The following is a 27,468-nucleotide window of genomic DNA, read 5'->3' on the forward strand; positions in this document are numbered from 1 at the left end:
CGGATATTGGCTTTCAGGGAATAATGTGCAAAGGCACCCTGGGCCCTCTGAACATACACACCTTGCAAACTGCCATCATTTGAAAGAAAGCTACTATTAAACGGGATAGGATGACATCATATTTTGTACTGTTTATTCCCTTCAGCAACAAATATTCATTTAGATACTACAGTGTGGGGTGGGGGAAGAATGACCTGTCAGTGCACCGCAGTGGCTGCCAGGCCAGTCGGAGTATGGCCGATTCTGTGTCTCAACAGGGAAAGGTAAAATCAGGTAGACTCAGACGAACAGCATCACAGCCATGGTGTTGATGGCATTCGGTTCATCAAACATCCCACCCAAAGGAAGGGCAGAAGTCAGCGTGAGAAGTCCTTCAGCATCTGAAAATTTCTCCTGTTTGCGGGTTAGCAGGTTAATTGATCACATTGATGGAATTGGATGACCCGGGCTTGTTGGCCCCGAAAGGCCTGTTACCGTGACGGATTTCTTCATGTTAAGCGAGAGCAAGTTCGAACCCAAAAAGTTCGTCTTATGAACTGATGTGCGATTCTAACAAAATCTCATTTTATACAGAGGAAACAATAGTGTGTCGTTTTCCAATGGGGTTGGAAGGCGTGGTCTGTGACACGTTGAGAGAAAGTGGGACGTGAAGCGTGCTGTTATTTATAACTAGCCAGGCCACGTCTAAATCCGTGTCAAATACAGTCACAACTCGACAAACACCATGCGGCTGGGTTGCGTGGCTTTTGTGATACTTTTCCTCCGTTAGTTGATTGATTTTCATCCATTTACTCTCTGTTTGCTTCAGACTTTTAAACATGTTCTGACTTTGATTTCTGTTTCCACAGGCAGATGTCTCAGTGCTGAATTGATACAGTCTCCGATGTCCATCACCAAATCGCTGGGCAAAACTGCCGTCATGAAATGCGATCTGGGCACAGTGAACACGGAGAATATCTTTTGGTACCGGCAGCCAGATGGGCAACGGCCGGTCAGGATCCTCTATTACAATAATGGGGGTAACGTACGCGACGATGGAATTGATGACAGATTTACAGCGAGAAATGATCGACAAAAACAGTATTCTCTAACTGTGACCCGTCTCGAGAAAGAGGATTCCGGCACCTATTACTGTGCCTATATAGACCCACAGAGTTGACATGCAACCGGCACCGCTGACAAAAACTCTTTCTCAGCGTGGAGGTCACACGAATCATTTCCGACTCAGAGATTTCGCAGCTGATGCCATAAATGCCATTACCTTTCTTCGCGTAATGAACTCTATCCATTTCCACGAAAGTTACCCGATCAGGCTCATCGACAGTCTATTCATTTACACCAGTCGCTCGAGAGTAGGGAGTTGGGAGAATATTTCCAAACGGTACGAGAGCCCAAACTAGAGGGTATAGCTTTAAAGAGAGCGGAGAAATATCTATAGGAGACCTGTGTGGTAGGTTCTTCAGGAAAAGGGTGGTGGGTACAGTCAACAAGCTGCGAGAGGAAGAGTTAGAAGCAGGAACCATCGACAGATTTTAAAGTCATTTGGGTATCTACATGGATAGAAATGTTCAGAAAAAAGGGGAAAATCAGTTAGATAGTTACAGGAGACTCAGTACTTAGGGATTGGACAAGAGATTTGGTGGCTGTGACAAAGACGCAGAATGCTGTGCTGCTTCCCAGGTGCTAGGGTTAAGGAGGTCTCAGAGCAGCTGCAGAAGAGGTTGGGTAACCAGACAAAGGCGGATGTGTACATTGACACCAATGACATAGGTAAAAACAGGGACGAGATTTTGCACAGTAAGTATAGGGAGAGCGGGAACAGGCCGAAGAGCATGTGTAAAATCTGGATTACTCCCAGTTCCGCGTGCTAGTTAAGGCAGACGTAGATGAGTGAGTGGTTGAGGATCTGGTGTAGCGGCAGAGTTTCAGATTGTTGGATCATTGGGATCTCACCTAGGGAAGTTATGCCTTGTACAAAAACGATCGGTTAAACCCGAACCCAAGGGGGATCAATATCTTTGCGAGTAGGTTTGCTAGAGCTGTTGGAGAAAGTGTAAACTAAGTTAGCAAGGGATTGGGAAAGGAATGATGGGGCTGAGGATGAGGCAGTCGATGCAGTGTGTAGCGAGACAGTGAGGAAATATAGGCAGATGATACTAAGGCCGAAGCTCTCTCCTGTCAGTTTGATGTCTCTGATGTCAACGCCAATCTAGATCACATCTTTCCTCGTACAAGCAAAGCTGTTGCAGTGATTTGGGGAATAGAAACAGGTGAGGACTGCCCAACAGTCAGATCCAGGCCCAGATGGAGAAGTTCCTAACCAGCTGTTTGTCCTTGCCCCTGTGTGTTCCTAAATCTTGGCCTGGGGTCACTCTTCCCATCTGGTTGGCCATCCAGGGATTCAACAGACCCTGGAATTCATAAACAGATGATTTACATAGAAGATATATGTCCCAAGATGTCCACGACTTTATCTCTGCCTGTCCAATTTGTTCCCAGAACGTCACATGTCATAACGAGGTGGGTGGGGGGGGGGCATTCGGAACGGACCCAAATGCAAGACATAGACACTGAAGTACTAGGGACAGGACTGGGATGCAAGACCTGGGCTAGGATATGGACAGGAAACAGGGAAACCAGACTAGGAACTATGAACTAGGAGCCTGTCATGGAGTCCGAGCCAGAGGGACAAGGCAAGACAGATAACCTGCAGGGCAACGGCAGAATGGCCTGACTAACCCCACAGAGGTGAGGACAAGAAGAGACAAACATTGAAGAATGACAGACAGTTCCATCTCTGCTTCAGGGTTGCTCCGAGTCGCAGTTATGGCCAGCGACCTTGGCTGGCTGCAGAAACAGCCAGATCCCTACCTAGATCGGAGAGGCTGACGGCCACTCAGCTAGTCCGGGAAGTGGTCGGAACCATACCACAAAGACAGCTCCGACTACTGACAGCAAGGCTCAATGAGGGGACGGTTCCCCAATGCGGCCTAAAGATGGCAAGTGGCTGCTCTAGCCTTCCACTGGCAGGTTGCTTCCAGGGGATCGCAACAAGACAAACCAGCAGTCCACAGTCGTCTGCAAGGATACTTATATTCCAAGCCCCAAGTTGGGAATCAGGTGCCTATGATTAACCCAACCAAAACAAGGGACGGCTGGAAGACCCGGAGTCCTAAGTCCACAGACCGGACCGTGACCCAGAATGCGGACTTCACGGACTGGACCATGACATCACAGCTGCTCACTGCTGGTTTTCCCTACCCACTGCCTGTGGCTCTCTGCTCCAGGTCCAACCTCTCAGTGGATTTCATCACTGGTCTGTGTCCGTCAGATGGAAACACTATCATCCTGGTGGTTGTGGACCAGTTCTCTAAAGCAGCCCACTTCATTGCTCTCCCCAAGCTCCCATCAGCTCAGGAAACTGCCACTTTCTTGGTTCAATTTGTGTTCATGCTGCACAGCTTCCCCCGGGACAGCAGGCCTGACTGAGGAGCACATTGTTGGAATGCTTTCTGTTCTCCTTTGGGAGTCACAGCCACCCTCTCATCACTATTCTACCTGCAATCTAATGGCCATACTGAGAGTGAATGAGGAGCTGGAGACAATCTTGACTCCATGACGTGGAGCTCCCAACTCAGAGATTGCCCATAATGAGCTGGACTAGCATGCCCTCCATTCAATGGCAAAATGGATTCCAGCACTGATCTTCCCAGACCGTGATTGACATGGGAGTTCCTGCTGTTGAACAGTTGGTACAAAGCTGCAAGCACACATGGAGATGGGCCAGGGCTTCCCGGCTGCATACTCAGAAACAATATGCCCAGCAGGATAATCAGCTCCTCTGAGAGGTGAGGCTTCTCAATCCAGGGAGAAAGCCTGGCTGGTATCTAGGGATCTTCCTTTGAAAGCTGGGAGCCTCAAGGTTGCCCCAGGCTACCTGGGATTATTCACAGTGGGGAAGGATATCAAGCGATCTTCCTAGAGCCTGTGACTGCAATTATCTGTTAAGATTTACCTCGTATTCCATGCTTGCAGCTCACACTGGTGACTTCTCCCCACCTTGCTCCAGTTAGACCCTCTCCCTCACTCATCTTGGTGGATGGGTCACTGTTCTATTCCCAGCAGCACCTCCTGGCATCTCGCCCAGTGTGGGGCAGGGTCCTGCGTCTAGTGGACTGGGAGAGATAGGGCCCAGAGAATCTTTCTTGGGATCCAATTCGTGATATCCTGGACAAGTCACTCATCCAGGACATCCAGCGGGCACAGGACTGTCGTGCCCCAGGATCTGTGCCTAGTGGTGGGGTGGGATTGCGGGCGTGGTGAAGGTGCTGATCTGTAAAAACCATGGACTCAGCTGTGGAGTGGGCAGCTGAAAGCGGTCATCAGCAATCACGCTCGTGAGAATGCACATTGCAGACAATTAGGGTTGCGTTGTAATTTTATTTAACTCCCTTCAGTCTTGTCGAGTCTTGACTGAAGCACAATGACGGCGACACTCCCCCGATTACCTTAGCCAACTTTCCATGATAGAAGACTCCAACTTAGATTGACGCCTTAAAGGAGTGGTATAACTTATTATTAAGTTACTGCTTCTGAAGCTCAGTGTCAGCGTTAGATTTTTAGTTTGAATTTTAGTTTGTAGATCTATTGGCTTCACATTTATTATTTTCCTTTTATTTTGTATAGTTCCTTTAAATTAAAGTTTACCCAGGGGTCAGTGTTGGGACCTCTGTTATTAATTATTATGTAAATGATTTGGATGTGAATTTACACAGCACGGTTCACTATACTGTACTCTCAATCTTGGTATCATCCGCAAATTTGCTGATCCAGTTTAATATCTTGTCATTGAAATCATTACTATAAGTGACCAACAACAAAGGATCAAGCACCGAATCCTGTAGCACAGCACTAGTCACAGGCCTCCAGGCAGAGAGTCAAACACTAACCACCATTCTCTCGCTTCTTCCGCTAAGCCAACATTGAATCTAACTGACTACTTCATCCTGAATGCCAGGCGACTTAATCTTCTTGACGAGACTGCTATGGCGTAATTTATCAAAGGCTCTTCTAAAGACCATTGTGTTCCCTTGTCAAATGCAGCAGAAGAAAGAAGCAATTGGATTTGGATTAAAAGGAAAGACAACAACTGGGCTGCAAGATGAAGATAGGAGGATATGGAACTGAGGGGGGTGTATCTGGGATGCCAGGTAGCACTGTTGAGCCCTCTGGAGACGTTGTGAGCTTATCAACGAAACGTCAAAGATGGCATACTTACCCCCCCCATCACCACTCCAAACCCACCGCCAACATCAAGAGTACCAATTTACCATACGGATTGAAACATCAAGTCCTAGTAGCTCTGCTACTTCAACAAACTTCTCGGTAACCTCCCTGAAAAAATCTCTATAAATTAGTTAGACATGACTTACCATGCATTAAGCCATATTGTTTATCTCTTTTCAGGCCCTGTCTATACAAACACAGGTACATGTACATCCTATCCATGAGAAAAACTTCTGATAATTTGCGCACGACTAATGTCAGGTTCACCAGGCTCTAATTTCCTGTTTATTCTTAGAACGATTCTTAAATGTTAGTGACCCTCCAATCTTCCAGTACCTCACCCATGGGTATGGATGTTTTAAATATTACTGCCAGGGCCCCTGCAATTTCTGCACTAGCCTCCCACAAGTTTGGAGAGGACACCTCATCAGGCCTTTGGGATTAATTCACCCTAAATTCTTCTCAAGACAGCAAGCACTTCCTCTTCTGTAATCAGAACATGGTCCATGATCTCTAGTGTTTTGCCAGATTCTATGGTATCTGTGTCTGTCTCCTGAGCAAATGCTAACACAAAAATAAAACATTTAATATTTTTCCACATCTCTTTTAGTTCCATACATATATGACCAATTTGATCTTCGAGGGGACCAATTTTGTCCCTTGCTATCCTCTTGCTCCGAGTACCTATAGAACCCTTGGATTCTGGTTTACATTGCCTGCTAGAGCAACCACTAATCCCCTTTCAGCCTTCCTGATCTTTCACTTGTGTTCTTTTGTATGTCTTATATTCTTCAATTGCCCCATTTAACACTAGCTTCGAATACCTGATATGTGCTTCCGTTTTGTTTACCAGGTCCTCAATATCCCATGATAGATAAGGATCCCTAAACCTGACAACCTTGCTTTTTATCCTAATAGAAATATACATATTGTGTACTCTCAATACACAATTCTGCTGAAGACCACCCACTGCCAGTGTCTCTTTGTTAGAAAACATCCTATCCCAATCCACACCTGGCAGATTGCTTCTGATGCCATCAAAATTACTCTTCCTCCAGTTTAGAATCTTAATCTGAAAACCAATTCTATCCAATCTCCCTAATTATTTTGAAGTCGATGGAATTTTGATCACTATATCCAAAGTCTTTCCCTATGTTCACCTCTGTCACCTGCCCTGTCTCATTTCCGGAGAAGAGATCCAATATTGTGCTCCCTTTAGTGGAAATTCTGCTTATAAAGCGGGAGGAAAAGATGGCAGCGCGCCGCGCATGCGCGGCTCTCCGGTGAAAAATGATGTCGTGAATGTTAAATAGGGGCGTGGACAATTCTGATTTGATAGAGAATGCACGTGAAAGCACGGAGGAACATCTGGAGAAATTTCTGAAACGCCCGTCCGCTGCTGTCGTTACTGCGTGGTCGGGAATCTTTCCGGGGGTAGGCCTCAAAATCCCCTGCCTTGCCTGCTTTTGGCGACCAAGAAGGAGGTCGAATCGTTCGGACAGAGATGGCGCTCAGTACTCGGTGTCGGAGAGCTGATCAGAGCTCGAAGTTTTCGGATGACTCATGGTCGGATTGTGGTCGGCATGGCAGGGAGAGTTTTTCTTCCTTCTCTCGTCTGCGTGAGATGTGGGACATTTGAGAAACTTGGAGCTTTGCTGGACTCACGGACTTCTTCATCAAGTTATGGTATTGTTACACTGTTTGTAACTATATGTATAACTATGTGGTTTTGTCAGTTTTTTCAGTCTTGGGTTGTCCCGTGTTTTGTGATATCACACCAGAGGAAATAATGTATCATTTCTGAATGCATACATTACTAAATGACAATAAAATGGGACTAGGTGTCTTCATAATCTTATTGATAATGAAACTTTCCTGAACACATTTGACAAACTCTATCTCATCCAGTTCCTTTACACTATGGGAGTCCCAATCAATATGCAGAAAGCTACAATCACCCACTATTTCAACCTGAACACTAGAGATTTTGCAGATGCTGGAAATCCAGAGTAACACATAAAAAAACTTGGAGGAACTCATGAGGTAAGAAAAGAAATAAAGCATCAATTCTTCAGGCCAAGACCCTTGATCAAGACCCTTCATGAATCCTGAGGAAGGGTCTCAGCCAAAAACATTGACTGTTTATTCCTTTTGCAGTTGCTGCCTCCCCTGCTGAGTTACTCTTGCATCTTGTATGTGTTACTGTAACAACCTTGTATTTCTTGCAACTGTTTGCTATCTCCCTATGACTTTGTTCATCCAAATCCTGCTTGACTATTAGAAACTCTATAAAGTCCCATTAACATGATCATCCATTTTTTATTCCACAGATTCATGAAAATTGCCTTGGCAGATGAGCCTTCCGTACATCATCTAAGCATTGGTCTGACGTTATCTCTGATGAGTAATATGAGTACTCCCTCCCCCTTTAATACCTGCTTCTCTGACATGTCTAAATCAGCAGAATGCCAGAACATTGAGCTGTCAGACTTCGCCGTCATGTAACCATGTCTCAATAATGGTTTCAACATCGTAAGTCCACACATGGCTCCATGCTCTATGTGCATTAGCCTTGGGGTGTATGGGGTGACAGGGATGGGTAGCCCCTCTGGTGGGGGAACATATCGCGTCCTTTTCAAGGCAGTTAGTCCACCTTTGATCCCCACCTAGCACTCAACTCTCACCTGTGGCTCCCCATAGCTGTCTGCACGCGACAACGGCCACACCCCGGGCAACGACTTCGACAAGCCAGCTAAACCAGGTGAGGGTATCCGACGGGTCTCAAACCCTCAGTGAGATAAAAGAGTTGCCTATCCCAGCATGTGAAGACAGACTCCGGCTGATTGAGCGGACGAGACCAATAGTCCAATGGTGAGGAAGGCGGTCTCTGCAAGCGTCGTGGAACGTGTAGAGCAGGACAAGACACAGAAGACGTCCTGGTCATCCACTGTGCCTAGTCCCATCTCCAGTCGTCTTGACTCTGTCTTGCCACTGGATCCAGATGGGAATTGGGAAGAGGGAGTGAGGCTGACGCTGCACAATTCCCCCTCACTTAAATCCAAACCACGTGCTAGTCTCGACACCATAATAATGGTGTCGAGGTCCTCAATGACATCGACGATGGATGAACGCATTAGCCTTACCTACAACCGTCCTTGTCTTGCAATAGATGAAAGTCAGAACATTTATCCACCCTGCTCAATTTTGCAGTTTCCATCTCTGCTTAAAAACGAGAAACGCCGCAAGTGCTGGAAATCCAAATCAACATCTACAAAATCTTTGATTGTAGTCATGACATCTCTTTTTCTCCACAACCACTTCATTGCTGTCCTGCCACTCTGGATACCATCCCTCTTAAATATTAGTTTGAACACTTCCGAGCAGGATTAGCAAACCTTCCTGTAAGGATATTGGTTCCTCACCAGTTTGGGTGAAAACTGTCCTATTTGCAGAGATCCCACCTGCCCTGGAATGGTGTTCAGTGATCCAAAAAATCTGAAACCCTCTCCAATGCACCATCTGCTTAGTCACATATTAAACTGCACTATCTTTCTTATTTTTTACCTCACTAGCATGGATAGCTTCATCTCCATCTTGGAGGTCCTATTTTTCAACTTTGTACCTTATTCCCTGAACTCATTTTGCAAGTCCTCGTCACTTTTCCTGCTTATATCATTTGTATCAATATATACCATGACTTATGGCTTCTCACACTCTCACTTAAGATGGCTATGGAATCAATTCAAGATATGTCTGATCCTCTATACCTGGGAGGCAATATACCATCCAAGAGTCTTTTTCTTTTCTCAGGTCCTCCTGTCCGTTTCACTGACCAGTGCTAACCAATGACCTCCATCACTACTACTGGCCTCTTCTTCCTCCCCCACTCACCTTCCTTTCTGAACCAAAGAGACATACTGAGTGCCGAGACCACTGACCACTGTGGTAGGTCATCTCCCTAAAACTAGATAAAATGATACACTTGTTGAGGGGAATTCCCACAGGGGTATACTACACTGTCTGCCAATACACCTTCCCTCTCTTCATGATCACCCAACTACCTGTTTCCAGCAACACTATCTCTCTGTAACTCCTATGAGCCCCTCAATTTTCTGAATGATCTGAAGGTCATCTACCACCAGCTCCAATTCCCTAGTACAGTTTGTAAATGTGGATGCACTTATCGCAGGTACAGACATCTCCCTAACTTCCATGTCATGCAAGAGAAGCACATCACTGCTCTAGCTTCTATTCCCACTGGTCTCTCTGTATAACAATAAAGAAAGAAATTAGAAGAACTTAAACTCGTAGAAGTTTATAAAATCATGAGGGGTATAGAGGTCATAGCCTGTTCCCCAGGATTGGAGAGGCAAAAACTAGAGGACACTGATACAAGATAATAGAGAAGAGATTTAAAAGAGAACTAAAAGATAATTTCTTTATGTAAAGGATAGTGAGCTGCCTGAGGAAGTGGTTGAGATGCTGCATTTGTAATATTTAAGATTTATTTGCATAGGTAAACGGAAGGAAAGGGCTTGAAGGACTGTGACTCAAATGCAGCAGCTGGAATTAGCAGGGAGGATGCTGTGGTCAGCATGGACCATTTGGGCCGAAAGACCTATATCCAGGCTATGTTGCTCTATGATTTTATGAAATACAAACAGAAAACGCTTAAAATATTCATATAGACAGATGGAATCTGTGTAAAGAGAAACAGAGTTAACGGTGGTCAAAGATAGCATAAAAGCAAAATAGAGGGCAAGAAGTCTGCAAAAGGACTCGGACAAATTAGGAGAATGGACAAAAAAGTGGCAGATGGAACACAGTGTAAGGAAGTGTATGGCCATGCACTTTCGTAGAAGGAATGAAGGCACAGAATATGCTCTAAAGAGAGGGAGAAAGCAGAAACCAAATGTGCAAGAAGACTTGAGAGTTCTGGTGCAGGATTTCCGAAAGGCTAACTTGCTGTTTGAGTTAGTAGTGGAGAAGACAAATGCAATGACCACAATCATTTCAAGGGGTCTAGAATATATTCAGAATAGAATGGGAATCAGGTTTAATATCACTGTCATAGGTTGTGGAACTTGTTATTTAGCAGCTGCAGTACAGTGCAATATATAATAAAAACTATAAATTGCAATAAGATATATGTTAAATTAAATATGTAGAGAAAAAGAGAGCAAAGCAAGAAAAAATCAGTGAGGTAGTACATGTGGATTCATTGTCCATTCAGAAATCTAATAAATAAATCGTTGTACTGTTGAGTCTTTATAAGAGATCGGTAGACTATATATGGAGTATTGTGATTAATTTTGGCTCCATATCCGAGAAAGAATGTCCTGGCATTAGAGAGGGTCCAGAGGAGGTTTAAGTGAATGGTTCCAGGAATGAAAGGGTTATCACATAAGGAACATTTGGTGGTACCAGGCCTGTTCTCGCTGGAGCCGAGAAGACTACGGGATATCTCTTTGAAACCTACTGAATATGTAAAGGCCTGGACGATGAGAGGATTTTCCAGTAGTGGGGGAGTCCAGGACCAAAGGGCACAGACACATAATAGAACATCATTTCAGAACAGAGACAAGGAGGAATCTCTGAGAATCTGTGAAATTCATTGCCACAAACGGCCATGGAGGCCAAGTTATTGGGTTTATTGAAGCCGGGGCTGATAGGTATTTGATTAGTCACATTGTCAAAGGGTATTGGGGAAGACGAAAAATGGGGCTGAAAAGGGAAAAGGAAACAGATATGATTAAATGGCCGAGCTGACTCGATGGATCGAATGGCCTAATCCTGCTCCTGTGTTTTATCGTCTTACGGCTGGGAGAGCGATTGCAGTCGGAGCATGTACACAGGAAGTTTCTGAATCGATTAACCTAACCTGTCCTAAAGGAGTTATCGGAAGGAGAAATTGTTAACGAATGAGTTGATTTAAAGAGAAGGTTTGCGGGAGGTTTACAACTAGGACTTGGTGAGTTATGGCACTTGGACGTTTACAGCTACAGGAAAGAGAATCCTGGGCATTCGATAAAGGACGTACACTGCCCAGGCACCGCGGTAGCGCAGCGATTAGCGCGACGCTATTACAGCTTCCGGTTGTAAATTGTTCCGTGATTGGGTTAGGGTTAATACCGTTTGTCGGGGGTGATTGGGCCTACTTCGTGCTGTATCACTAAATAAACAAATTAGATATCGTCCTTTCAAATTTCACAGCGGAAGCCAATGTAAGTTAATATTTACTGACAGGTTCTGCCCAGCTGGAATAATTAAAACCACGTTAATAGGGAAAGATGAACAGAATCAAGATATGGTGCAGATGGCATTCGGTTCATCAAACATCCCACCCAACGGAACGTACACGGAATGCGGTCGCCGCGACGGGGCGGCTGCGAGACAGGTCCAGGGTCGGCACTTTAGGACCGCGTGTGGGGAGGATATCGCTCTCCTTGCTCTGTCACAGACTCCGGAGACAAAAGATTAGACAAAGTGAAGGCCAAGGTGAGAAACCGGGGGTGTCTGTGAGAATTATCTCCATGTACTCCTGACGTGTGAAGTCGCCGGGCAAAACCTCAACCCACCTCCCCCGTCCGCCGCTCTGAAACCACTTGCTCCAACTGTGGTGTTCGGCGGGAAATTTCGGGAATGTCACAAAACATCGACAAAGGGAGGATAAATATTTTAAATATGTTGACGTGTAACTGAAAAGGCAACTGGCAGGAGGTGACTAATTTGGGGAAAGTTTTGGTACGGAACGCTACCGGATCGGTTAGTGTAATGCTATTATAGAGACAGCGACCCAGGTTAAATTCCGTCGTTGTCCTGAAAGGAATTTGTACGTTCTTCCCGTGACCGCGTGGGTTTCGTCCGGCTGCTCCGGTTTCCTCCCACTTTCAAAAGACGTAAGGATTAGTAGCCGCCCAAAGCAACCTACACAAAATGCTGGAGGAACTCAGTAGACCAAGCAGCATTTATGGAAAAGAGTAAATAGTCGACGTTTCGGGCCGAAACCCTTTATCAGGACTCAGATGAACATAATCACAGCCATGGTGTTGATGGCATTCACTTCATCAAACATCCCACCCAAAGGAAGGGGAGAGGTCAGCGTGAGAAGTCCTTCAGCATCTGAAAATTTCTCCCGTTTGTGGGTTAGCAGGTTAATTGATCACCTTGATGGAATTGGATGGCCCAAACTTTTGGCCTCGAAAGGCCTGTTATCGTGACGGATTTCTTCATGTTAAGCGAGAACAAGTTCGAACAGAAAAAAAAATTGTCTAGTGAACTGCTGTGCAATTCTAACAAAATCTCAATTTATGCAAAGGAAATAATGGTGTGTGGTTTTCAAATAGGGTTCGAAGGCGTGGTCTGTGACACGTTGAGAGAAAGTGGGACGTGAAGCGTGCTGTTATTTATAACTAACCAGACCACGTCCAAATCCGTGTCAAATACAGTCAGAACTCGACAAACACCATGCGGCTGGGTTGTGTGGCTTTTGTGATACTTTTCCTCCGTTAGTTGATTGATTTTCATCCGTTTACTCTCTATTTGCTTCAGGCTTTTCAACATGTTCTGAGTTTGATTTTTCTTTCCACAGGCAGATGTCTCGGTGCTGAATTGATACAGTCTCCGATGTCCATCACCAAAAACGTGGGCAAAACTGCCGTCATGATCTGCGATCTGGGCACAGCGAACACGGACATAATCCACTGGTACCGGCAGCCAGATGGGCAACGCCCGGTCAGGATCCTCTATTACAGTAATGGGGTCAACATACGCGACGATGGAATTGATGACAGATTTACAGCGAGAAAAGATCGACAAAAGCAGTATTCTCTAACTGTGGCCCGTCTCGAGAAAGAGGATTCCGGCACCTATTACTGTGCCTATATAGACCCACAAAGTTAAAATTTAACCGGCGCCGCTGACAAAAACTCTTCCTCAGCGTAGAGGTCACACGAATCATTTCCAACTCAGCGAATTGGCAGCTTATGCCATAAATGCCATCACCTTTCTTCGGATAAAGAACTCTATCCAATTCCACGAAAGTTACCCGATCAGCCTCATCAACAGTGTATTCGTTTACACCCGTTGCTCGAGAACAGTGAATTGGGAGAGTATTTCCACAGGGTACGAGAGCCAAAACTGGAGACAATAGATTTAAAGTGAGAGGGGGAAGTTCTATAACCAATCTGTGTGGTGGATTCTTCAGGGAAAGGGCGGTGGACACAGGCAACAAGCTGCCAGTGGAAGCAGAGGCAGGATCCATCGAGAGATTTAAAAGTCATTTGGGCATCTACATGGATAAGATAGGTTCAGAGATATACCGGTTAATTGCAGGTAAACGGGACTAGTTTACGTGGGAAACTTGCTCGGTAAGGACGAGTTAAGCAGAAGGGCCTGATTCTGTGCTGTAGAGCTCAATGGCCCTTAGACTTGTTTTAAATCTCTGCACTGTCGCCAGTCAGACTCCTTTATTCCGTGAAAAACAGTCCCGACATATCCGATTGCTAAAACTAAATTCCTCCAATCCCAGAAACATACTTGTGAATTTTTTCTGCGTCCTCTCTAGTTCAATCACACACAAATAATTAAGCAATAAATACTGAGGAAATGAGGTGAATATCCTTGAAAGTGAGCCCATATGTTCTGGGAACATTTCAGTGGTGGGTCAACTGAAGTTATACCATTTGGTTGAAGAGCCTGATTGTGGAGGGGTAATACCTGTTGCTGAACCTGGTGGTGTAGTTCTGAGGCTCCTGTACGTACTTCCTGATGGGAGCAGTGAGAGGAGAGCATGATCTGCAATGTGGGGGAGGGGTGGGGTGGGTGGTGTTTCTGATGACGGATGTTGCTTTCCTTAAAACATCACTTCTTAAAACATTTCCTCACTGTGGATGTAAGTGATACTGGACTTTAGTCATTAAGGCAGGTCACCATGTTCTTCTGAGGCAACAGAATCAGAGAAGTCTGATTGAAGCAGATGGGTACATCAGCCAAAGAGACAGGTTAAAGATCAGTGAATAGTCCCACCAGTTGATTAGCACTGGTCTTTAGTACTTGGCCAGGTATCATGTCTGGCCTAAATGATTTTCATGGGTTCATCTTGCAGAAGGCTGCCCGCACATCAGCCTCAGAGACTAAAATCACTCGATGGTCTGGCACTGTGAGTGTTTGTGATGGTTCTTCCATGTTTTGAAGCTCAATGCAAGCAAAGAAGGCATTCCGTTCATCTGGAAGTGAGCCCTGTTGTCACCTTTGTCACTTGATTTTACTTTATAAGAAGTGATACCATTCATGCCCTGCCACAACTATTGACTATCCTTTGGTGATTCAGGTTTAGTCTGGCAAATAAGGTGGCTTTGCCCATAAGGAGGCTTTTCAGAGAATGTACCAGGACCTTTTGTAAATTTATTGGTCACCAGACTTCAATGCTTCTGATCTGGCCCTCAACAAATTGCTGATTTCATGATTTATACAAGGCATCTGGCGGGAGAAAACTCTGATTCAGTTTGTGGGGAGACACTCGTCTACAACTGTTTTTCTCAAGTCCATGATGTACGTGCCCATTGAACCTGCATGGTGTAGGTGTATTTATTCAGATCCATAGATGTGTCCTTAAAAATGGCTCAGACCACTCGAAGGATTCCATATAGCAATAACCACTCATATGCCTCCCTTGACCATCTCGTTGTTGTCCTCATCTATGGAGATTATATCCAGTTACTTGATTTGCCTCCCTCATAGCTTGACCTATCCCTCATATGGACATTGGCTTTCAGTGAATAATGTGCAAAGGCACAGGACTCGGATGCAGGACCTGGGCTAGGACATGGACAAGAAACAGGGAAACCGGACAAGAAACTATGAACTAGGATCCTCTCTTGGGCTCCAAGCCAGAAACTAGACAAGGACCCAGAAACTGGGACTTGCCTCGGTCTCGGGCCCCAGAACCAGGCAAGGACATAACATGACTACAGGACTGGAGGCTGGGTCTTGAGGTTTCAGCTTGGAGACAGGCTGGGGTCTTGAGGTTTCAACTTGGAGACAGGCTGGGGTCTTGAGGCTTGAGCTTGGAGACAGGCTGGGGTTTTGAGCCTTGAGCTTAGACACAGGCTGGGGTCTTGAGGCTGCAGGCTGGGGTCTTGTGTCTTCAGGCTGCAGGCTGAGAGCTGGGGTCTTGGAATGCGGAGACTGATAACTCGCAGGCTGGAGCTCGAAGACAGACTGGGAACTGTACATCAACATAGAGCCGGGACTTATCCTTAGACAAGCCGGGACTCATCTTTAACAGGACACCAACATGAGACTGGGCAGAACATAGACATACAGCCGGGATTCAATTTCATCTCCACACCAAGGTGGGAAAGGTCCCTCCGTCGGGTAACAGCACATGGCCTGACTTACCCAACAGAGGCAAGGACAAGACAAGACAGATCCCCCCGCAGGACAACGGCAGAACGGCCTGACTTATCCCACGGAGGCGAGGATAAGAAGAGACAAACATCGAAGAACGACAGACAGTTCCATCTCTGCTTCGGTGTTGTTCCGAGCTGCAGTTACGGCCAGCAACCTCAGCTGGCTACGGAAACAGCCGGATCCCTACCTAGATCGGAGTGGCTGATGGCCACTCAGTTGGTCCAAGAAACGGCCAGAATCCATACCACAACGACAACTCCGACTACTGACAGCAAGGCTCCATGAGGGGATGGTTCCCCAACGCGGCCTCAAGATGGCAAGTGGCCGCTCTAGCCTTCCACCGGCAGGTTGCTCCCAGGGGATCTTAACAAGACAAACCAGCAGCCCACAGTCGTCCACAAGGCTACTTATATTATAAGCCCCACGGTGGGAATCAAGTGCCTATGATTAACCCAACCGGAACAAGGGAAGGGACAGCCGGAAGACCCGGAAGACCCGGACTCCTGAGTCCACGGACCGGACCGTGACCCGGAATGCGGACTTCGGGGACCGGACCATGACATCACAGCAGCTCACTGCTGGTTTACTCTACCCACAGCCTGTGCCTCTTTGCCCCAAGTCCCACCTCCCGGTGGATTTCATCGCTGGTCTGTGTCCGTCAGAAGGAAACACTATCTTCCTGGTGTTTGTGAACCAGTTCTCTAAAGCAGCCCACTTCATTGCTCTCCCCAAGCTCCCATCGGCTCAGGAAGCTGCCACTTTCTTAGTTCAGCTTGTGTTCGGGCTGCACAGCTTCCCCCGGGACAGCAGGTCCGACTAAGGAGCACATTTCCTGTCCCATTGTTGGAATGCTTTCTGTTCTCCTTAGGGATCCACAGCCAACCTTTCATCACTTTTCCACCCGCAATCTAATGGCCAGCTGGAGAGAATGAACAAGGAGCTGGAGACAATCCTGACTCGATGACCTGGAGCTCCCAACTCAGAGATTGCTCATAATAAGCTGGACTAGCATTGCATGGCAAAATGGATTCCAGCACTGATCTTCCCAGACCGTGACTGACATGGGAGTTCCTGCTGTTGAACAGTTGGTACAAAGCTGCAAGCACACATGGAGATGGGCCAGGGCTTCCCTGCTGCAGACTCAGAAACAATATGCCCAGCAGGATTATCAGCTCCTCCGATAGGTGAGGCTTCTCAATCCAGGAAGAAGGCCTGGCTGGTATCTAGAGATCTTCCTTTGAAAGCTGGGAGACGCAAGGTTGCCCCAGGCTACCTGGGACTATTCACAGTGGGGAATGCTATCAATCGATCTTCCTAGAGACTGTGCCTGCAATTATCTGTTAAGCTTTACCTAGTATTCCATGTTTGCAGCTCACACTGGTGACTTCCTCCCACCTTGCTCCAGTTAGACCCTCTCCCTCACTCATCTTGGTGGATGGGTCACTTGTCTATTCCGTGCAGCGCCCCCTGGCATCTTGCACAGTGTGGGGCAGGGTCCAGCACCTAGCTGACTGGGAGAGATAGGGCCCAGAGAATCGTTCTTGGGATCCAATTCGTGCCATCTTGGACAAGTCACTCATCCAGGACCTCCAGCGGGCACAGTCTCTCGTGCCCCTGGAGCTGTACCTCGTGGTGGGGTGGGATTGCGGGGATGGTGAGGGTGGTGATCTGTAAAAACCATGGACTCTGCTGTGGAGTGGGCAGCTGAAAGCGGTCATCAGCAATCACGCTCGTGAGAATGCACATTGCAGACAATTAGGGTTGCATTGTCGTTTTATTTAACTCCCTTCAGTCTTGTCAAGTCTTGACTGAAGCACAACGATGGCGACACCCTCCTGATTACCTTAGCCCACTTTCTAAGATACAAGACTCCAATTTAGATTGATGCCTTAAAGGAGTGGTACTAACCTACTATTAAGTTTCTCCTTCTGAAGCTCAGTGTCAGCATTAGATTTTTAGTTTGAATTTTAGTTTGTAGCCCTATTGGCTTCGCATTTATTATTTTCCTTTTATTTTGTACCGTGCTTATTATATTTCAGTTTACCCAGGGGTCAGTGTTGGGACTTCTGTCATTAATTATTCTGTAAATGATTTGGATGCGAATATATACAGCACAATGTTCACTATACCCTTAGGCTTGGTATCATCTGCAAATTTGCAGAACCAGTTTAATATATTGTCATCTAAATCATTAATATAAGTGACCTACAACAATGCATGAAGCACCGATTCCTGCAGCACAGCACTAGTCACAGACCTCCAGGCAGAGAGTCAAACACTAACCGCCGTTCTCTGGCTTCTTCCGCTAAGCCAACATCGGAATGAACTGACTACCTCATCCTGAATGCCAGGCGACTTAATCTTCTTGACGAGTCTGCCATGTCATAATTTATCAAAGGCTTTTCTGAAGACCATTTTGTTCCCTTCATCAAACTTCTTGGTAACCTCCTTAAAAAAATTCCCAATAAATTAGTTAGACATGACTTACCATGCATTAAGCCATATTGCTTAACTCTTTTCAGGCCCTTTCTATCCAAACACTGGTACATTAACATCCTATCCATTAGAAAAGCTTCCGATAATTTACCCACGACTAATGTCAGGTTCACCAGGCTCTAATTTCCTGTTTATTCTTTGAACCATTCTTAAATGTTAGCGACCCTCCAGTCCTCCAGTACCTCACCCATGGGTCAGGATGATTTAAATATTTCTGCCAGGACCCCTGTAATTTCTGCACTGGCCTCCCACAAGTTTGAGAGGACACCTCGAGAGGGCTTTGGGACTTAATCACCCTTAATTCTTCTCAAAACAGCAAGCAATTCCTCTTCTGTAATCAGAACATGGTCCATGACCTCTAGTGTTTTGCCAGATTCTATGGTATCTGTGTCTGTCTCCTGAGTAAATACAAACACAAAAATAAAGCATTTAATATTTTTCCATATCTCTTTAAGCTTCATGCATATATGACCAACTTGATCTTCAAGGGGACCAATTTTGTCCCTTGTTATCCTCTGGCTCCCAGTACCTATAGAACCCTTGGATTCTGGTTTACCTTGTCTGCTAGAACAACCACTTATCCCTTTTCAGCCTTCCTGATCTTTCGCTTGTGTTCTCCTTCATTTCATATATTCCTCAAGTGTCCCATTTAGAGTGAGAGGGGAAAGATCTATAAGAGACCTGTGTGGTAGGTTCTTCAGTGAAAGGGCGGTGGGTACAGGCAACAAACAGCCAGAGGAAGAGATAGAGGCAGGAACCATCGAGAGATTTAAAATTCATTTGGGCATCTACATGGATATAACAGGAATTCTGCAGATGCTGGAAATTCAAGCAACACACGTCTAAGTTGCTGGTGAACGCAGCAGGCCAAGCAGCATCTATAGGAAGAGGCGCAGTCGACGTTTCAGGCCGAGACCCTTCGTCAGGACTAACTGAAGGAAGAGTGAGTAAGGGATTTGAAAGCTGGAGGAGGAGGGGGAGATGCAAAATGATAGGAGAAGACAGGAGGGGGAGGGATAGAGCCGAGAGCTGGACAGGTGATAGGCAAAAGGGGATACGAGAGGATCATGGGACAGGAGGTCCGGGAAGAAAGACGGGGGGGGGTGACCCAGAGGATGGGCAAGAGGTATATTCAGAGGGACAGAGGGAGAAAAAGGAGAGTGAGAGAAAGAATGTGTGCATAAAAATGAGTAACAGATGGGGTACGAGGGGGAGGTGGGGCCTAGCGGAAGTTAGAGAAGTCAATGTTCATGCCATCAGGTTGGAGGCTACCCAGACGGAATATAAGGTGTTGTTCCTCCAACCTGAGTGTGGCTTCATCTTTACAGTAGAGGAGGCCGTGGACAGACATGTCAGAATGGGAATGGGATGTGGAATTAAAATGTGTGGCCACTGGGAGATCCTGCTTTCTCTGGCGGACAGAGCGTAGATGTTCAGCAAAGCAGTCTCCCAGTCTGCGTCGGGTCTCACCAATATATAAAAGGCCACATCGGGAGCACCGGACGCAATATATCACCCCAGTCGACTCACAGGTGAAGTGATGCCTCACCTGGAAGGACTGTTTGGGGCCCTGAATGGTGGTAAGGGAGGAAGTGTAAGGGCATGTGTAGCACTTGTTCCGCTTACACGGATAAGTGCCAGGAGGGAGATCAGTGGGGAGGGATGGGGGGGACGAATGGACAAGGGAGTTGTGTAGGGAGCGATCCCTGCGGAATGCAGAGAGAGGGGGGGGAGGGAAAGATGTGCTTAGTGGTGGGATCCCGTTGGAGGTGGCGGAAGTTACGGAGAATAATATGTTGGACCCGGAGGCTGGTGGGGTGGTAGGTGAGGACCAGGGGAACCCTATTCCTAGTGGGGTGGTGGGAGGATGGAGTGAGAGCAGATGTACATGAAATGGGGGAGATGCGTTTAAGAGTAGAGTTGATAGTGGAGGAAGGGAAGCCCCTTTCTTTAAAAAATGAAGACATCTCCCTCGTCCTAGAATGAAAAGCCTCATCCTGAGAGCAGATGCGGCGGAGACGGAGGAATTGCGAGAAGGGGATGGCGTTTTTGCAAGAGACAGGGTGAGAAGAGGAATAGTCCAGATAGCTGTGAGAGTCAGTAGGCTTATAGTAGACATCAGTGGATAAGCTGTCTCCAGAGACAGAGACAGAAAGATCTAGAAAGGGGAGGGAGGTGTCGGAAATGGACCAGGTAAACTTGAGGGCAGGGTGAAAGTTGGAGGCAAAGTTAATAAAGTCAACGAGTTCTGCATGCTTATCCACTGATGTCTACTATAAGCCTACTGATGCAGAACTCGTTGACTTTATTAACTTTGCCTCCAACTTTCACCCTGCCCTCAAGTTTACCTGGTCCATTTCCGACACCTCCCTCCCCTTTCTAGATCTTTCTGTCTCTGTCTCTGGAGACAGCTTATCTACTGTTGTCTACTGTAAGCCTACTGACTCTCACAGCTATCTGGACTATTCCTCTTCTCACCCTGTCTCTTGCAAAAACGCCATCCCCTTCTCGCAATTCCTCCGTCTCCACTGCATCTGCTCTCAGGATGAGGCTTTTCATTCTAGGACGAGGGAGATGTCTTCATTTTTTAAAGAAAGGGGCTTCCCTTCCTCCACTATCAACTCTGCTCTTAAACGCATCTCCCCCATTTCACGTACATCTGCTCTCACTCCATCCTCCCACCACCCCACTAGGAATAGGGTTCCCCTGGTCCTCACCTACCACCCCACCAGCCTCCGGGTCCAACATATTATTCTCCGTAACTTCCGCCACCTCCAACGGGATCCCACCACTAAGCACATCTTTCCCTCCCCCCCTCTCTCTGCATTCCGCAGGGATCGCTCCCTACACAACTCCCTTGTCCATTCGTCCCCCCCCCCCATCCCTCCCCACTGATCTCCCTCCTGGCACTTATCCGTGTAAGCAGAACAAGTGCTACACATACCCTTACACTTCCTCCCTTACCACCATTCAGGGCCCCAAACAGTCCTTCCAGGTGAGGCATCACTTCACCTGTGAGTCGACTGGGGTGATATATTGCGTCCGGTGCTCCCGATGTGGCCTTTTATATATTGGTGAGACCCGACGCAGACTGGGAGACCGCTTTGCTGAACATCTACGCTCTGTCCGCCAGAGAAAGCAGGATCTCCCAGTGGCCACACATTTTAATTCCACATCCCATTCCCATTCTGACATGTCTATCCACGGCCTCCTCTACTGTAAAGATGAAGCCACACTCAGGTTGGAGGAACAACACCTTATATTCCGTCTGAGTAGCCTCCAACCTGATGGCATGAACATTGACTTCTCTAACTTCCGCTAGGCCCCACCTCCCCCTCGTACCCCATCTGTTACTCTTTTTTATGCACACATTCTTTCTCTCACTCTCCTTTTTCTCCCTCTGTCCCTCTGAATATACCTCTTGCCCATCCTCTGGGTCACCCCCCCCCCCCGTCTTTCTTCCCGGACCTCCTGTCCCATGATCCTCTCATATCCCCTTTTGCCTATCACCTGTCCAGCTCTCGGCTCTATCCCTCCCCCTCCTGTCTTCTCCTATCATTTTGCATCTCCCCCTCCCCCTCCAGCTTTCAAATCCCTTACTCACTCTTCCTTCAGTTAGTCCTGACAAAGGGTCTCGGCCTGAAACGTCGACTGCGCCTCTTCATCTACATGGATATGAAAGGTTTAGAGAAAAACAGGTGAAATGCAGGTAAACGGGACTGGTTTACGTGGGAAACTTGCTCGGTAAGGACGAGTTAGGCTGAAGGGCCTAATTCTGTGCTGTAGAGCTCAATGGCCCTTAGAATTGTTTTAAATCTCCGTACTGTCACTAGTCAGACTCCTTTATTCCGTGGAAAACAATCACGACGTGTCCAATCGCTATAACTACAATTCTCCAATCCCAGAAACATACCTGTAAATCTTTTCTGCATCCTCTCTAGTTCATTCACATACAAATAATTAAGCAATAAATACTAAGAAAATGAGGTGAATATCCTTGACAGTGAGCCCATATGTTGTGGGAACATTTCAGTGATGGGTCAAGTGAAGTTACACAATTTGGTTCAAGAGCCTGATTGTGGAGGGGTAATACCTGTTGGTGAACCTGGTGGTGTAGTTCTGAGGCTCCTGTCCGTACTTCCTGATGGGAGCAGTGAGAGGAGAGCATGATCTGCAATGTGGTGGAGGGGTGGGGTGGGTGGTGTTTCTGATGACGGATGTTGCTTTCCTTAAAACATCACTTCTTAAAACATTTCCTCACTGTGGATGTAAGTGATACTGGACTTTAGTCATTGAGGCAGGTCACCATGTTCCTCTGAGGCACCAGAATCAGAGAAGTCTGATTGAAGCAGATGGGTACATCAGCCAAAGACACAGGTTAAAGATCAGTGAACAGTCCAGCCAGTTGATTAACACTGGTCTTTAGTACTTGGCCAGGTATCCTGTCTGGGCTGGATGATTTTCATGGGTTCATCTTGCAGAAGGCTGCCCGCACATCAGCCTCAGAGACTAAAATCACTCGATCGTCTGGCGCTGTGAGTGTTTGTGATGGTTCCTCCATGTTTTGACGGTCGAAGGAAGCACAGACTGCATTGCGTTCATCTGGAAGTGAGTCCTGTTGTCACCTTTGTCACTTGATTTTACTTCATAAGAAATGATAGCATTCAAGCCCTGCCACAACTATTGACTATCCTTTGTTGATTCAGGTTTCGTCTGGGAAATAAGGAGGCTTTGCCCATAAGGAGGCTTTCCAGAGAATGTACCAGGACCTCCTGTAACTTTATTGATCACCAGACTTGAATGTCTCTGATCTGACCCTCAGCAAATTGCTGTTTTCGTGGTTCATACGAGGCATCTGGCGGGAGAAGACTCTGAATGAGTTTGTGGGAGACACTCGTCTACAACTGTTTTTCTCAAGTCCATGATGTAGGTGCCCATTGAACCTACATGGTGTAGGTGTATTTATTCAGATCCATAGATGTGTCCTTGAAAATGGCTCAGACCACTCGTAGGATTTCCATATAGCAATAACCACTCATATGCCTCCCTCGACCACCACGTTGTTGTCCTTATCTCTGGAGATTATATCCAGTTCCTTGATTTGCCTCCCTCATAGCTTGACCTATCCCTCATACGGATATTGGCTTTCAGGGAATAATGTGCAAAGGCACCCTGGGCCCTCTGAACATACACACCTTGCAAACTGCCATCATTTGAAAGAAAGCTACTATTAAACGGGATAGGATGACATCATATTTTGTACTGTTTATTCCCTTCAGCAACAAATATTCATTTAGATACTACAGTGTGGGGTGGGGGAAGAATGACCTGTCAGTGCACCGCAGTGGCTGCCAGGCCAGTCGGAGTATGGCCGATTCTGTGTCTCAACAGGGAAAGGTAAAATCAGGTAGACTCAGACGAACAGCATCACAGCCATGGTGTTGATGGCATTCGGTTCATCAAACATCCCACCCAAAGGAAGGGCAGAAGTCAGCGTGAGAAGTCCTTCAGCATCTGAAAATTTCTCCTGTTTGCGGGTTAGCAGGTTAATTGATCACATTGATGGAATTGGATGACCCGGGCTTGTTGGCCCCGAAAGGCCTGTTACCGTGACGGATTTCTTCATGTTAAGCGAGAGCAAGTTCGAACCCAAAAAGTTCGTCTTATGAACTGATGTGCGATTCTAACAAAATCTCATTTTATACAGAGGAAACAATAGTGTGTCGTTTTCCAATGGGGTTGGAAGGCGTGGTCTGTGACACGTTGAGAGAAAGTGGGACGTGAAGCGTGCTGTTATTTATAACTAGCCAGGCCACGTCTAAATCCGTGTCAAATACAGTCACAACTCGACAAACACCATGCGGCTGGGTTGCGTGGCTTTTGTGATACTTTTCCTCCGTTAGTTGATTGATTTTCATCCATTTACTCTCTGTTTGCTTCAGACTTTTAAACATGTTCTGACTTTGATTTCTGTTTCCACAGGCAGATGTCTCAGTGCTGAATTGATACAGTCTCCGATGTCCATCACCAAATCGCTGGGCAAAACTGCCGTCATGAAATGCGATCTGGGCACAGTGAACACGGAGAATATCTTTTGGTACCGGCAGCCAGATGGGCAACGGCCGGTCAGGATCCTCTATTACAATAATGGGGGTAACGTACGCGACGATGGAATTGATGACAGATTTACAGCGAGAAATGATCGACAAAAACAGTATTCTCTAACTGTGACCCGTCTCGAGAAAGAGGATTCCGGCACCTATTACTGTGCCTATATAGACCCACAGAGTTGACATGCAACCGGCACCGCTGACAAAAACTCTTTCTCAGCGTGGAGGTCACACGAATCATTTCCGACTCAGAGATTTCGCAGCTGATGCCATAAATGCCATTACCTTTCTTCGCGTAATGAACTCTATCCATTTCCACGAAAGTTACCCGATCAGGCTCATCGACAGTCTATTCATTTACACCAGTCGCTCGAGAGTAGGGAGTTGGGAGAATATTTCCAAACGGTACGAGAGCCCAAACTAGAGGGTATAGCTTTAAAGAGAGCGGAGAAATATCTATAGGAGACCTGTGTGGTAGGTTCTTCAGGAAAAGGGTGGTGGGTACAGTCAACAAGCTGCGAGAGGAAGAGTTAGAAGCAGGAACCATCGACAGATTTTAAAGTCATTTGGGTATCTACATGGATAGAAATGTTCAGAAAAAAGGGGAAAATCAGTTAGATAGTTACAGGAGACTCAGTACTTAGGGATTGGACAAGAGATTTGGTGGCTGTGACAAAGACGCAGAATGCTGTGCTGCTTCCCAGGTGCTAGGGTTAAGGAGGTCTCAGAGCAGCTGCAGAAGAGGTTGGGTAACCAGACAAAGGCGGATGTGTACATTGACACCAATGACATAGGTAAAAACAGGGACGAGATTTTGCACAGTAAGTATAGGGAGAGCGGGAACAGGCCGAAGAGCATGTGTAAAATCTGGATTACTCCCAGTTCCGCGTGCTAGTTAAGGCAGACGTAGATGAGTGAGTGGTTGAGGATCTGGTGTAGCGGCAGAGTTTCAGATTGTTGGATCATTGGGATCTCACCTAGGGAAGTTATGCCTTGTACAAAAACGATCGGTTAAACCCGAACCCAAGGGGGATCAATATCTTTGCGAGTAGGTTTGCTAGAGCTGTTGGAGAAAGTGTAAACTAAGTTAGCAAGGGATTGGGAAAGGAATGATGGGGCTGAGGATGAGGCAGTCGATGCAGTGTGTAGCGAGACAGTGAGGAAATATAGGCAGATGATACTAAGGCCGAAGCTCTCTCCTGTCAGTTTGATGTCTCTGATGTCAACGCCAATCTAGATCACATCTTTCCTCGTACAAGCAAAGCTGTTGCAGTGATTTGGGGAATAGAAACAGGTGAGGACTGCCCAACAGTCAGATCCAGGCCCAGATGGAGAAGTTCCTAACCAGCTGTTTGTCCTTGCCCCTGTGTGTTCCTAAATCTTGGCCTGGGGTCACTCTTCCCATCTGGTTGGCCATCCAGGGATTCAACAGACCCTGGAATTCATAAACAGATGATTTACATAGAAGATATATGTCCCAAGATGTCCACGACTTTATCTCTGCCTGTCCAATTTGTTCCCAGAACGTCACATGTCATAACGAGGTGGGTGGGGGGGGGGCATTCGGAACGGACCCAAATGCAAGACATAGACACTGAAGTACTAGGGACAGGACTGGGATGCAAGACCTGGGCTAGGATATGGACAGGAAACAGGGAAACCAGACTAGGAACTATGAACTAGGAGCCTGTCATGGAGTCCGAGCCAGAGGGACAAGGCAAGACAGATAACCTGCAGGGCAACGGCAGAATGGCCTGACTAACCCCACAGAGGTGAGGACAAGAAGAGACAAACATTGAAGAATGACAGACAGTTCCATCTCTGCTTCAGGGTTGCTCCGAGTCGCAGTTATGGCCAGCGACCTTGGCTGGCTGCAGAAACAGCCAGATCCCTACCTAGATCGGAGAGGCTGACGGCCACTCAGCTAGTCCGGGAAGTGGTCGGAACCATACCACAAAGACAGCTCCGACTACTGACAGCAAGGCTCAATGAGGGGACGGTTCCCCAATGCGGCCTAAAGATGGCAAGTGGCTGCTCTAGCCTTCCACTGGCAGGTTGCTTCCAGGGGATCGCAACAAGACAAACCAGCAGTCCACAGTCGTCTGCAAGGATACTTATATTCCAAGCCCCAAGTTGGGAATCAGGTGCCTATGATTAACCCAACCAAAACAAGGGACGGCTGGAAGACCCGGAGTCCTAAGTCCACAGACCGGACCGTGACCCAGAATGCGGACTTCACGGACTGGACCATGACATCACAGCTGCTCACTGCTGGTTTTCCCTACCCACTGCCTGTGGCTCTCTGCTCCAGGTCCAACCTCTCAGTGGATTTCATCACTGGTCTGTGTCCGTCAGATGGAAACACTATCATCCTGGTGGTTGTGGACCAGTTCTCTAAAGCAGCCCACTTCATTGCTCTCCCCAAGCTCCCATCAGCTCAGGAAACTGCCACTTTCTTGGTTCAATTTGTGTTCATGCTGCACAGCTTCCCCCGGGACAGCAGGCCTGACTGAGGAGCACATTGTTGGAATGCTTTCTGTTCTCCTTTGGGAGTCACAGCCACCCTCTCATCACTATTCTACCTGCAATCTAATGGCCATACTGAGAGTGAATGAGGAGCTGGAGACAATCTTGACTCCATGACGTGGAGCTCCCAACTCAGAGATTGCCCATAATGAGCTGGACTAGCATGCCCTCCATTCAATGGCAAAATGGATTCCAGCACTGATCTTCCCAGACCGTGATTGACATGGGAGTTCCTGCTGTTGAACAGTTGGTACAAAGCTGCAAGCACACATGGAGATGGGCCAGGGCTTCCCGGCTGCATACTCAGAAACAATATGCCCAGCAGGATAATCAGCTCCTCTGAGAGGTGAGGCTTCTCAATCCAGGGAGAAAGCCTGGCTGGTATCTAGGGATCTTCCTTTGAAAGCTGGGAGCCTCAAGGTTGCCCCAGGCTACCTGGGATTATTCACAGTGGGGAAGGATATCAAGCGATCTTCCTAGAGCCTGTGACTGCAATTATCTGTTAAGATTTACCTCGTATTCCATGCTTGCAGCTCACACTGGTGACTTCTCCCCACCTTGCTCCAGTTAGACCCTCTCCCTCACTCATCTTGGTGGATGGGTCACTGTTCTATTCCCAGCAGCACCTCCTGGCATC

General features: G+C 47.0%; 3 gene segments (V, D, J or C); all 3 read left to right on the top strand.

The window, feature by feature from the left end:
• The first annotated feature begins 677 nt into the window (after positions 1-677).
• LOC134345652 (immunoglobulin kappa variable 11-125-like) lies at positions 678-1,159 on the top strand. The segment is given in 2 exon segments: positions 678-764; positions 849-1,159. Coding segments are annotated over 2 exon segments (351 nt in total).
• An 11,590-nt stretch (positions 1,160-12,749) lies between these two features.
• LOC134345701 (immunoglobulin kappa variable 11-125-like) lies at positions 12,750-13,188 on the top strand. The segment is given in 2 exon segments: positions 12,750-12,793; positions 12,878-13,188. Coding segments are annotated over 2 exon segments (351 nt in total).
• A 10,818-nt stretch (positions 13,189-24,006) lies between these two features.
• On the top strand, positions 24,007-24,488 carry LOC134345755 (immunoglobulin kappa variable 11-125-like). The segment is given in 2 exon segments: positions 24,007-24,093; positions 24,178-24,488. Coding segments are annotated over 2 exon segments (351 nt in total).
• The last annotated feature ends 2,980 nt before the right edge of the window (positions 24,489-27,468 follow it).

The sequence above is a fragment of the Mobula hypostoma genome, chromosome 1, assembly GCF_963921235.1.
Source record: "Mobula hypostoma chromosome 1, sMobHyp1.1, whole genome shotgun sequence".
Classification (NCBI taxonomy): domain Eukaryota; kingdom Metazoa; phylum Chordata; class Chondrichthyes; order Myliobatiformes; family Myliobatidae; genus Mobula; species Mobula hypostoma.